Raw genomic sequence first — 13858 nt, 5'->3', positions numbered from 1 at the left:
CTATTAATTCAAGATGTTATAGCTTGGATATGGTATGCGATTTATTGGAATTTGTTCTATTTAATACATTTATAAGACTTAATGGGAATTTATATAAACAAACTGTAGGTATTCCTATGGGTGGGAATGCGAGTCCATTCATAGCAGACCTGTTTTTAAGGCAATTAGAATACGAATATATGATAAATAAAAATAGCCCAAGCAATGTAAAATATAACCTTTCAAATAATAAAAGATATCTGGACGACCTCTTAGTAATAAATTGTGCAGAGTTTATTGAGATTTCAAAAAATATTTATCCACAAGAGTTAATTCTTGAGCCTAGCTATGGGATGGGACACTCCGACCATTTCTTAGATTTAAATATTAATATTTCAAATAATAAATAGATTAGTTTTTAAATTATATAAGAAAACGGATGATTTTAATTTTGAGGTAATTAATTTTCCATTTCTTGAAAGTAATATACATTCAAATATTACTTATTCGGCTTATTATTCCCAATTATTTAGGTATGGAAAAATATGCAGTAATTACACAGATTTTAAAAATAGATGTAAAAAGCTGAGCGAAAAACTGATCTTAAGAGGTTTTTCAGCCAAAAAAATTAGTTCGCAATTCAAAAAATTTAGTTTCATGTATAATGAACTTTTAAGTAAATATACAAAAAATTATAAAGAAATACTGAATGATATTTTAATATAATTTCTCTTGCGCTTTTCTTTTTCTGGAAGTTTGTGGGGGTTTTCAAACAAGCTTGAGGATCTTTAAATTGGTAATTGGTTCCAGATACCAATAAAAGATACATCTGGACATGTCTTCATTTGTTCCAGAATGGTCTCTTTCAGTGACCTCTGGAATTTTATTGTGGAAACATTGAAACACTTTTTGTATGTAATTTTTAATGGCTTGACTAATATGCATGTATTTCACAAGTTTTACCTGGCATAGGGTTATCATATAGATCTTATGGTAGAGGCTCCACCGTGCCGGGTAGGAATGTAAAGCCTCGAAACCCGTTAAGGCAGGTGGTTTCTCTTCTGATGAGCCCTAAATGGAAGGTTTTACTTGGTAATATTTTGCTAGATTTAAGGTGCTTTTGCAGGTAAATTTACAAAGACTTACATTTATTGATGGCAACTGTGCATGGATTTTGACAATTCTATTTGATTGACGGTTTGGGTACACTGTTTGGTCCCAGGTAGTTGGATAGATGGGTAAAGTAAAAGCCTTGTTAAAGTGTACATTTGTCTCAATTGCTGGACTGGGACGACAGTTTTTTTCTTGTTTTTTATGTTTTTTTTTTTTTCTCTTTTTTTTTATTTCTCCCAAGTACTCTACCTCTCTCAAACATACTCTATCTCTCTCTCTCTCTCTCACTCTCTCTCTCTCTCTCTCTCTCTCTCTCTCTCTCTCTCTCTCTCTCTCTCTCTCTCTCTCTCTCTCTCTCTCTCTCTCTCTCTCTCTCTCTCTCTCTCTCTCTCTCTCTCTCTCTCTCTCTCTCTCTCTCTCTCTCTCTCTCTCTCTCTCTCTCTCTCTCTCTCTCTCTCTCTCTCTCTCTCTCTCTCTCTCTCTCTCTCTCTCTCTCTCTCTCTCTCTCTCTCTCTCTCTCTCTCTCTCTCTCTCTCTCTCTCTCTCTCTCTCTCTCTCTCTCTCTCTCTCTCTCTCTCTCTCTCTCTCTCTCTCTCTCTCTCTCTCTCTCTCTCTCTCTCTCTCTCTCTCTCTCTCTCTCTCTCTCTCTCTCTCTCTCTCTCTCTCTCTCTCTCTCTCTCTCTCTCTCTCTCTCTCTCTCTCTCTCTCTCTCTCTCTCTCTCTCTCTCTCTCTCTCTCTCTCTCTCTCTCTGTCTATCTATCTATCTATCCAACATAACACAAGTGTTCGGCTTGTAATGCAAGTGAGAAGAGAAATGTAATCTCAGTTTTTAAAAACAAAAATAAACTGTGCAGCTTTAGCTGAATTTTGTGATCCCATTTATAGTTTTGGTCAGCTATTTTAGAGTAATCTAGAATGTTGGGATCTGAGTGTCGGCTTAACATTACCTAAAATTGAGCAACCTTTGGTCTTTAAGATGGATTCTACACATAACTCCAACAAAGTAATGTTTGTGTTGCTGGAGTGTCATCTATTTTTCCCTCTTTTTGAAAAAGTTTTCTTTTTAAATTTGTGACTTATGGAAAACACGGGCTTTATGATTAAAAATATATTTAAGGTTTTTAAACAGCCTACCAATAAAAAAAAGAGGACTTTTTTTTATCAACCATGATTATATCTTTAGCACTTAAAATATACATTTAAAATATAATTAAAATATACAATTCTATTTGTAGGACGAGGAGAGATACAGGCGTGATACTTCGCCGGATCGCTATGAGCGCAGGAAACGCTCAGTCTCTCGTGACAAACTAGATGAAAGGTATGATCGACGTAGACGCTCACGGTCGTCATCTCGGGACAGGTATAAGCGGTCGCGATCACCCCATAATAAAAGATCTGAAAGGAGTAAGGATTATTCTAGACAAGATGTTATCACCATTGATGGCGAAGGTAAATGCTTTAGTGAATGACTCTTATTGGATCTGTAACTTTGTTCTTTTATTTTTCTTCTAGAAATCCAACCATATTAATTTTAAAGCATACAAATTTTTTTTTTTTTTTTTTTTTTTTTTTTTTTTTTTTTTTTTTTTTTAGTCTGTAGTAAGATGGAATTTTTCCATCTTTTACTGGATGAAACCGAATCAGACTTGGTAAAATATAACAAATAATAAAAAACAAACGTGGAAAACAATAAAACGCTATTAGTCGAAAACGAATAGCTGATGTAAAAATAAGGCAGGAATCGGAATGGTAGCTAGGCTACAGGAAATGACTGTAGGGTAACAAATATGTGACAGTTCAAAAGCAAAATTTGTTGTAATTTCTTTTTAATATCCTAAATAGAAAAAATAATCTCCAACCGTCAAAACTAGAGAGCAACAATCGAAATTGGAATTTTTGTAAAATTTTGCTGTTCCAGAAATTGTCTTTGAAAATATCGATGGAATGCAGTTAGTGCGATCAGTCAGCCAAATTAGCCTACTATTAAACTAGCTGTAGACGCAAGCTCTTGCAAATTTGTAGTTGTAAAATTTGTAAAATGACTTTCTTGCTTTAGGAAAAAAGATATTATACACCCCATTTTTATAGTTTGTTTGTTAGATATTTGATGGTGTCTCTCTCTGTCTGTGTCTCTCTATCTCTCTCTCTCTCTCTCTCTCTCTCTCTCTCTCTCTCTCTCTCTCTCTCTCTCTCTCTCTCTCTCTCTCTCTCTCTCTCTCTCTCTCTCTCTCTCTGTCTTCCTTCCTCCAATCTTCCTCCCTTTGCCATTCTCTATCCGTCATTCTTGATTGTGATTCTTTTCTTTTTTTTGAAGCCCCTTCTTTACAGTTTACAAACTTGCTGATAAATAAAACGTAAGAAAATACTGCTGTTAGAACCTTTGTCGCTATATAGTTATTAAATAAAAAAAAACAAGTTTTTTCTAACTGAAAGTAAGGAGCGACATTAAAAATTAAAACGAACAGAAATTGTTCCGTATATGAAAGGGGCTGTCCCCTCCTCAGCGCCTCACTCTTTACGCTAAAGTTCTTTTTTGTTTTTATAAATAAAGTTGTGAGACAGAGTAAAAAAACGAAAAAACGAGACAGAGTCTTTTTTTAGAGTTTCGGTTACTATTGAGCCGGGTCGCTCCTTACTTACAGTTCGTTACCACGAACTGTTTGAAAACAATGCTAAATTCTAATCAGTTTTGGATCGTATCCACGGTTTTTATTTTTAATGATGGAATGATTTTGCATAGGAAGGGGGGCTGGTATGGAAATATTTGACCATGGAACATTTGCTATATATGCAATTTATGTGCGTTGGAACTATTGAAGCAGATACTTAAGGATTCAGAACGTATTGAGAACTTTTAGGTTAGGAATATTATATTTTATCACCTGAAACCATTTTTTGTCTTAGATCATGCGCATTTTTGCTGCTTTAGTATCATTAGATTGCATCGGTGAAAGTGGTCACTAGTAAAATGGCCCTGTCCATTGAAAGAACATTGTTTCCTGTGTTTCTGTATGGAAAAGTTGTTTCCTAGATTTAAAATAACCAATAAGTGTTAATTTTTTGCACAGTTAATATAAATGTTCAAATATTAGTTTCCTAAGCCATGGAACACTATCTTCCTTTTGAAAATCTTGTAAAAAAAAGTATTGATCTCACTTAAAACAGGTATTATTTACTAACGAAGAAAAATATAGATTACACCACCTCTTGGTGGCTTATTGGAGATTGTGTATATGAAATTTTATCTATTTATTTTTTGGTATCTAAATAAACAAAGTAGCGTCTAATAAAATTATTTAAAAGCATCGACGCCTAATTAATTTGCTGTTCGCTCAACACTCCTGCTCATCTTTTCTCATAGGCGGTTCGTACCACATTTCGGAGTTTCCCCAGTGCCCTTTAGGAATAAACCTGACACCTCTTCCATCGCTTAACTTTTTTTTACAAGTACTCACCTCACTTAGTTTGTAATCTACACAAGGTAAAGTAAAGTTAGTTATCACTGTTCCTAAAAAAATTACCCTCCACAAAACTTTCTGGCTGGAAGGCATGCTAACTCTGACAGAAGCCCATGGCACTGTTGCCTACTACTACTAAAAGGGAAGAAAATCTAAAGTCTTCTGTACATGCAATGGGCCATAGACAAATTGGCGGTCGGTTCTGGGCCTACCCAACTGTTTGACTTTACCTCATTCGCAACTTTACTAGTATACACATTGAGTTTAAAAAATGGGCTATACCTCCCTAATTTAAGTAGTCAAGGGGCTGTACATCTGCGCACCAATGTTTTAACCAAGTCTGGCGTATTACAGTGTCCCCGGCAGGGCCGCTACTTAGGGGTTGGGGGGGAGGGGGAACGGCCCCCCAATGTTTTCAGCCGCTCGGTAAAAAAGATGAGTCGGCAAAATCGTGGCGCGAGGCGCCACAATTTTTCGACGCCGACAAAAACTTTTGTTCCGTTAAACAAAAACTAGGAAAATACTGACATGTCATCTATAGAAATCTCGAGCTCGGTAGGTAAATGCAGCAGTATTACCGACTCCTGCCGTGATTTTACGGATGGTGCCAAACTTTTCCATTTGGTTAATAAAAAAGTGTATGAAGATATTGACATGACACCTACCGGAATATCTATCTCGGTCGATGAATGTAGCGGTTTTACCGACCCTTGCAGTGATTTTATTGTTGGTGCCACAGTTTTCCATTCGGCTAAAAAACATGAAACTATGGATATGACATCTAATGAAATCTCAATCTAGGTTGGTAAATGTAGTGGTTTTACTGACTTTTGTCGTGAATTTACGGACGGTGCCAAATTTTTTTGTTCGGTTAAATAGAGAACATGAAAATACCGATATGATTTGTACTACAATTTCAATCTAGGTCGGTAAATCTAGCGGCTATACCAACTTATGCAGTAATTTTACGAACGGTGCCACTATTCTGTATTTGGTTAAATAAAGAACCAATAACCACATGACGTGTACCAAAATCTCAAATGTAGGTTGGTTAATACAACGGTTTTACCAACGCATGCCCTGATTTTACGGATGGCGCCACAATTTTTCATTCAGTTAAATGAAGAACATGGAACATAGTAAAGCTTATCGTGTAGAATTTGCAAATAGATAGCTTGCTCTTTCAGCCTAAATATAACATAAGTCCAAAGTCTAGCTCAAATAATTTAATCAAAGATCAAGGATTCCAATTCCAAATTCTTCACTGTATCTTAGTACTAAAACAAATTAACAAGCAAAGTAGGAAAGACCAATGATGTACAGCTTCTCTTAAAACTAGTTTAAGTTGCGAAACTAGGAAAAATAAAAAAAGACTGGCAATTGATATCACCAGTATGTGTGAAAGTGTAGGTGAAAACCTAAAAGAACTTGAAGTTTTGTCAGCAGCTATACTCAAAGCCGAAACACAAAGCAGCATAAATTTGGGAAACCTGACTTGATTGTCGTATCGATCACGACCCTGGACAGCGACCATTCTCAGTTCAGGAGCATCTGAAACGTTATTTTCTTAAAATAGGTCCTAACCAGCCGTATTTTGCCGGTTTTCCAGACCAAAAAAACGCATCGACGAGTAAAAAACACCAAAAGAGAGCGGGCACTGGTTGGTAAAAAAAATAATACAGGTACCTTGAGTATAGCGTCAGCAAGGACCGTGTATACTGCTTCGCATGCATGCTGTTTCCTACTGGACCAAAGCGCAAAAAGACAGAAGAAGTGTGGATTAAAAATGGAGTGTGCTCCTGGATCAAGATGATGAGCCGAGAGACGGAGAAGCCTGATAAGATGAAGGAACATTTTGAAAGTGCTGCTCATCAGTCAGCAGTAATTGATATGGCAGTTTATAGCAAACTTGAGCACATCATTGAAAATATGTTGGACGAAAAGACTAAGGCCTTGAAAAGACAGAAAGAAAAGGAATTAATTGAAAACCAACGAGGAGTCACGGTTCTTATGGATATAGTAAAACACTAGGAAAACAACAGATAGCTCTTTGTGGCGCGGCTGATGACAGCGATTGGACTTTTCGTCAAATTGTTAACTTCGTTGCTCGCTGCGATCGACATTTCAGCAACTGGTTGCGTTGAAGAAAAATGAAAAGGAATACGGTGAACTACCTTCGTGGTGTTTCGTCTTGATCTAGTCTTGATCCAGTCTTGATCTAGAGCTTATGGTGTAAAGAACTCTTTTTTGGATAAAACCCTGTTTTACATTGTGAGTAATTTCCCAGTGGACACTTATTTGAACACTTTTTATAATCGGCTTATCTATGGTTTGGTTATTTTGACCGCTGTGATTTCCCCTGGAAGCAGTTATTTTAGCTCAATATTGCCGATTGGAAGTTGCCAATAGAAGATTTTACTACGCAAATCTAATAATACGATACTCGTAGGTAATTACGCTGAGATTGAGGTGGGGAAAGAAAAGTAAGCAGAAGAGGGGTGGAGAGTTGTTAGCGAGAGCTATGGTACCCGCTGGGCTTACCCCTCAAATTTCAAGGACAAGGTGGACGAACTCCAACACATCACTTACTTTTCTCACTTTGAAACCATCAGAAAAATATCAATCTGCACTTGGGTGGTAAAGTTGTTTTTCAGGAAAGATTATACTTTCGCATTGTATTCGTTTAGTATTCGAACGGTGAGCATCTCAGTGAAATAACCTTTTTGATGCTTGAACATTTATATCATAGCGAAATTGGACCGTCTCCGGCTTGTGTTTACCTGCTACCTGTTAAATGATATTTAATAGCGTTTTTCCTTACGAACTACAGATAAACTATGAGCGAAAAATTTGTTTATTCGGCGCTGTTGAAATTTCTTTTCTGTTCGCTGAATAATGGCAATATGTTGTTGCAAGTAATTGGCTCCAAAGATAAGTTCCATGAAATGGAAAGGATAAATGAAGCCTCAGCTTAGCTGCATGAAATCACTTGCACTATCGATCGGTTGTCTATGAAATTAAAAGATGAAGATAACGTTAAAGAACTATGTCGTACAACGGTATCAGCGGTGAAATATCAGATTTGCAAGCTTTCTAAGTTTGTGATAGGAGACCCAAAAGAAGTTCCTACAACTGCAGATGAAATCAGTGCAGTCGTAATTACCCGTGTCAATGAGATGTGCAGAACGTTAAACGGATTTATAGAATCACAAAGCCAACAAAAATTCAGTCAATTACTTGCCCAGACTTCAAAAGCCTCCGTCCCCCCTCCCCAGCCGTTGTCCTACGCTGCAGTAGTAATAAAAAACTTTCCACATGAATTGAAAACTCCCAAATCCTGCAAGGAGTTTATTACCCAATTGTACGAAAATGACTGTGATGAAGTTGTTGAACTGATGCGTTTTAAAACTTAAACTAAGCTACTTGTTAACAACAAAAACGCCGCCACTCGCTTCGCCAAAAAAATAACAAAGGCTGGTTCGAACTTCGAAGCCCGTGCAAAGGCCCCATCATACATTGGTATCGTTACGCAAGTGCCTCGGGATGTTACAGAGGAGTAATTGAAGGCCCTCTTCATGGGCCTAATTGAGGTCAAACGTTGTGGTACTGCACAGGCATTTAAACTCTATTTCGAAACCGCAGCTGACCTCAAACTTGCCGTCAAAAGCCCGCCAATGGTTGGAATAGAGCGACTAAACTTCATTTTTTTTTGCCTCTCAAGTGTTACAAGTGCCATAAAAATGAACATAAAGCCGCTTCGTGTAGAAATTAGGCTGTCTGTGGTCGAAACACGAGTCTTAAACACATTCTACGGAGTAACAAGCCATTTACGAAACAGACGCATTGTGTAGCCTGTGATTCGTCGTTCCACACCTAATATCACGTAAGATGCCCTGAAAACCAAAAAGTGATTGCAGAGAAGCCTAGCCATGGAAATTAGCGTCATTTCCTGGAATATGCATTGCGATGCTCTTAATAAGCGCCCTGTAATTGAAGAATTCTTGAGGAATCATGACGTGTTGTGCTTGCAAGAACATTTCCTTATTGAATGCAATAAGGAGCTCCTTGAATTCCCTGATTCCCACGTGTTATATTTTTCGCCAGCCAAACGTCGTCTAAGCCACGGCAGACCCTCTGGCGGCATTGCTACCCTAGTTCACAAAGCAATTCCCAGTGTCCTCGTGGAGACCTCAGCCAATCATATCGCTATTCAAATTGCGAATCTGACCGTTATTAACACTTACCTTCCGACAGATTACAAGTCCGAAAAATCTGAAAAATGCTTTGCTCTTGCGGCCAAACATCTTTCAAAATGTGTTACCCGCAGTGCTATGCCCGAAAAGCTCCTGATTGGTGATTTTAATTGTTACTTACGTGACTTGACCTCAACTCGATCAAATCTTATCCTGCAGCTTACCAGTGATCTAGAAGTTCTAATGAAAAATCGTGACACACCTTGTCTTCATCATACGGGGGCCACTACCAACATCGATCACCTTTTGGCATCGGGCAATCTGTCTCAAAGCCAAGTGAAAGTCCTGTCTTCAACATACACTTCTGACAATTTTCTGATAACTGCCAAAGTAAAAATTTCTGCTGCTGCCCCGACAGCCAAGATTCCAGTCTGGTTTGTCAAAGAAGATTGGGACGGCACGGACACATCATCTTTCCACTCGGTCTGTTATACAATTCTTCGTAAGATCAAAATCTCTTTCCTTATTTTACAGGAATCTGCAGTTATTTCTCTTGACGACGCTCGTGAGATTATTGATAGTTATTGTGATCTTATTTGCCATGCCATTAGATGCGGCGTAAAATATGCTGTGCCGACAGTGAAAATCAGGCGTGGAGCGCGAATTCAAGGTTGGTCCCGGAACTCCGAACTGAAGTCTGCGTGTCAGAAATCTAAGTTTTGGTTCCAAGTCTGACTTGATTGTGACAGACCACGAACAGGCTGGGTTAACTGTGTTCAGAAACACGCAAACCGTGTATTTTCCAGAACTTTAAACAAACACAGGTGCGATTGAATAACCAATTTTTCTGAAAGCGTAAACCAAAATCCTAGTGCCCTGTGGAAACATGCCCTGCAACCCAAACGTTATGCTACGCCGGATTCTGTTCCTCGTGAAGATCTCTGGGAAGAACATTACCGCCGAGAGTTTGTACCTCCTTCCTCCAATCTCAGGGCAGAACATGCTGAAAAGCTTAACTACAGCTTACAGTGCCATGCAAATAGTGATTTTGTCGTGACACGAAGCATGGTTATCTCTGCTATAATGAAATTGAAAAAGAAATTCAGTAAGGGTACTGATGGTATCTGCGGTGCTGCTCTTGATTTTAGTAGTGATCTTCTGATTGACCACCTGAGCTTACTGTGCCAAATGATATACTCCTCTGGAATAGTGCCAAAATCTTTTTGCGAAGGTAAACTGATCCCCGTGTTAAAGCGAGGTAAACCTCCCCACCTTTGCAGTTCGTATAGACCCATTACTGTGTCGAATGTTTTTTGTAAGTTATTTGAGTTGCTAACATGCGAAGAAATTCGGTCAAAATGCTACGTTCCTTCGGGGCATTTTGGCTTTCACAGGGGATTAGGGTGTGGTCATGCCCTGTCAGCTCTATGTGCTATACTTTTGGATTCTGATACTGCTAGTGAATCTCTAGTTCTTGGTAGCCATGATGTGCACCGTGCATTTGATTGGCTGGTCCACGAATATATTTTTTAGTCGGCATATAAGAGGGGGGTCAACCCTTCGGTGATAGGAGCGTACCGTGATTTATACGATAATCTCGTGGTCCGTATTTATATTCCTTGTCTGAGTGATATTTATGTTGTTTTACCGGTTTATAAGGGAATTAGACAGGGATCTTTTGTTTCACCTGATTTTTTCAATAATGCAATAATAGAGCCACAATCGCAAATTGAATGTTCATGCATAGTTCGCGGTTTAAATCTAAGCCTAGTTTGCTATGCTGGTGACGTGTTTATGCCATGTCGGACCATTGCGTGCCTCGAGGAGAGTTTTAAAATGTTAAACGATGAATACCGGAGAATTGGTCTTGGTTTCAATGCAGCTAAGTCTGATATTGTTCTTTTAATTTGGACGATTCGACTGATGTATATGCTAGACTTGGTGATATTACCGTTAAGCCAGTGACTTCGTTAACTTATTTGGGCCTCCCTGTCGGAACTTCCGTGCCAGCTACCCGCTCGCTCATAGTTAACTACCTGCAAAAGCGAATTTCGGCGTCATATGGCAACATTGTGGCAAACAAACTCCGTTTTAATCGCATGATTTTAGCTAGGTTATATAACGCAACTGCGCTGCCACATATTCTATATATTGAACCTTTCTGGAGAATGCTCCAGAAATCTGACATTAAGCAAATCCGGTCCTACTACTTTTGTTATGCGAAGTATCTGTTGAGATTACCTTTGTGGACGCGTAACTCATATATTAGGCTTCATTATAAAGTTAAAGAATCACGCCCTGCCGTGAGAAAGGAAATCGAAAATTTTAACGCAAGGCTGTCACGCGTGGGGTCGTCCCTCCTGTGGCAGTTGATTCGTTGTTGTGCTGCTATTTGTGTGTTAAGTTATGTTTTTTTTTCTTTCTCTTTTCTTCTTTTTTATTATTATGTTGTACTCCGTTTTTTTTTGCTTTTTTTTAGTGACGGGTTAAAAAATTAAATAAATAATAAATAAATAAAACCAATTCATTGAGGTACTAGGTAACGAAATTAAGCGCACAATTGCAACTGATGTGAACAATAGCGTTACGTATTCAATCATCGCAGATACCCCTCCAGACTCTGCGCACGAAGAAAGACTTGGGATTTGTGTCAGTTACGTTGACTGTGATGGCATCATCCAGGAGAGACTCTTAGCCATGGTACCAGTTGAATAAAAAAAAGTAAATAAATTGCCGACAAGATGCTAGAAGTTTCAGAAAAGGAAGGCATAAGCAAAGAGGCACTTATCTTTCAGAGCTATGATTACGCAAGTAATATGTCTGGTGTCTGACAGGGTGTCCAGGAACACGTATCAACCGAACTTGGAAGACAAGTACTCTAAATTCGATGCATGGCTCATAGAGAGAACCTCGTCGTGGAACAAGCGTGCAGCAACAGTCCCATAGTCCAGAAAATGTTTGAGATCTTACAAGAGTTATACGTCTTTTTTACGGGTGGAATGGAAAGAGTTATTGCTTACAAACGAGCACTGGAGAGGGCTGAATCAATACTGAAGCTAAAGATATTTGTCAATGACAAGATGGACGTCCATATCGGAGAGTTTGATAGCATAATGTAGCAGCTTAGACACCATTGTGGAAGTTCTCGAAGAGCTAAAAGAACAGAATGAGCACAAAATAATGAAAGAAAAAGCCAAATTTCTGTACCGCCGCATAACCTACTTTGACTTTATTCTGACGCTTATGTTCATGCGCCAAGTCATGTTCAGGACAAAGGTTTTTGCAGAAATGTTGCAGGCTGTCCTCAGAGCCCTAGTTAAGGGCTTGGATGATGCAATCTACGACAACTCATCTTTTATGGTGCCAGCATACCAAAGTTTACTGGGCAAAATGGATGACCGCTATGAAAGCCTTTCCGAACTCGTGAAAATATTGCCATGGAAAAGCCTTAGATCCCACGGAACTAATGTTAGAGCTAAAGGCTTTTAAAAACTTTTTGGCCAGGACTGAGGTTGAAAGCAACAAAGTCATAAATAACGCCATCTTTGAGGGACTCTTCCGTGAAATTAACGCTGTCAAATCGATATCCCCGTCTCTCTGGTCAGTTTACCAGTGGATTTAGACAGTGCCACCGGCTTTGGTCGCTGCAGAAAGACGTTTTTAGCAAACTGAAACTGGTCATGACACGTTTACTCACAACGATGGGTGATGACCGTTTGGATCACCTTGTCATGATGTGCTGCGAGACTGACGTTACGGACGAGCTGAGACTCGACGAATTACTACAAATCTAGCTGTCTTCCAAACTAAGAAATTTGCATTTTTAACTAAAGATATATAGTTGTATTTACTTTTCTTTTTTTTTTCATTATTTTGTTTGATCTGTGTATTTCAATTTGAATTTCCGAATTTGTCACTTTTGAGATCTTTTTGTATATAAATCATATTATCACTTTTCTCCTAATATATTGCTCCATTCTTCATTAGGTCACCATGTCGTTGTTCATACGCTTCTTATGGGAAAAAGAACTAAGCAGTTATTCTTCATCCGATTACATGATTCTTTGGGCTTAATTGCGATCCCAAGTTTCGTATTAGAAATGCAATTTACGTTAATTACTGGTGAAAACAGTCGATATAAATTATCAGCCAGTGGGTAAAATCAATAACTCCTCCCCCCCCCCCCAAAAAAAATAAAATTTTGGCTAGTAACGCCCCTGGTCCCCGGAGACACTGTTTTACAAAATAATTTAGTGAAGTTCTTTGTAGGGATCTCATTTCGCCATTCAGTTGGGAAGATTTATCCAAAATTACCCGCGGGTCCTCGTGAATTTTATACATTGTAGTATGTTTGGATTGTATTATTGGATTATTTGCGAACTTTACACACTGTGGTTTATATTTGGTTGTATCAGCATTTTCAGCCTTCTTGTTTCAGTAATTTATTATGACTTGGGTTTAATGTTCATTCTAATGATAGAAGGATAATTTTGATTTCAGTGTACTTTGAGGCATTTCTTTTGGTTTAATTGAAAGGTACCTGGAAACAGAATAGTTTAAACAGAAAAGTTATGACTGTTGATGATTTCCGGTTATTTAAGAAAGCGATCAATAAAATTTCGTCGTTGAATATGAGTTTGAAGTAAAAACAAAGATTCTGTATGCGTAATTATAATAATGTATAGTTACCAGTGGTAGAAAAAGTTTGTTATTTTTTTTTTTTTTTTCTATGTTCACAGCGCTACGTACTTAAAGGTATATGATTTGCCGCTATTCAATTACTTCATTTTGAAACCTCGAGGTTTTAAATGTCTGTTGAACCTTCTTTTGAAGAAGTCAATAGAGGTATTTGAAGGAACAAGTTCCCCAGGAAGATTGTTCCAGAAAGAAGTGCAACGCCGGATGAAAACTCTTCCTCCAGTACTCGGTCCTTGTCGTGTCCTCCTTTAATTAATTGGATTGAGCTTTGTACCTTTGCGTCTGCCTCATCGGTTGGAAAAAGGGGAGAACAAAACGAGAGAGCTCGTTTGAGGAGGCTAATTCATGTACTTGTAGAAAACAGCCATCGACGCAGCATCAAACCTGTCATTTATAGGCTGGAGAGAGTAATG

At 38.3% G+C, this 13858-nt stretch overlaps 1 protein-coding gene across 2 annotated transcripts in view; it reads left to right on the top strand.

The window, feature by feature from the left end:
- ytr (U4/U6.U5 small nuclear ribonucleoprotein 27 kDa protein yantar) overlaps positions 1-13858 on the top strand; it is a 78615-nt gene that overhangs the window by 59118 nt on the left and 5639 nt on the right. For both annotated transcript variants that reach the window (XM_089100305.1, XM_089100306.1), the window contains exon 4: positions 2329-2545. In XM_089100305.1, coding sequence (XP_088956431.1) covers positions 2329-2545 — 217 coding nt within the window. The remainder of the gene's footprint in view (positions 1-2328; positions 2546-13858) is intronic.

Source organism: Artemia sp. Qi Xiang Cuo, chromosome 14, assembly GCF_049724085.1.
Source record: "Artemia sp. Qi Xiang Cuo chromosome 14, ASM4972408v1, whole genome shotgun sequence".
NCBI lineage: Eukaryota > Metazoa > Arthropoda > Branchiopoda > Anostraca > Artemiidae > Artemia > Artemia sp. Qi Xiang Cuo.
Note: the sequence above shows the minus strand (reverse complement) of the source record. Positions and strands in the feature narration are given on the sequence as shown.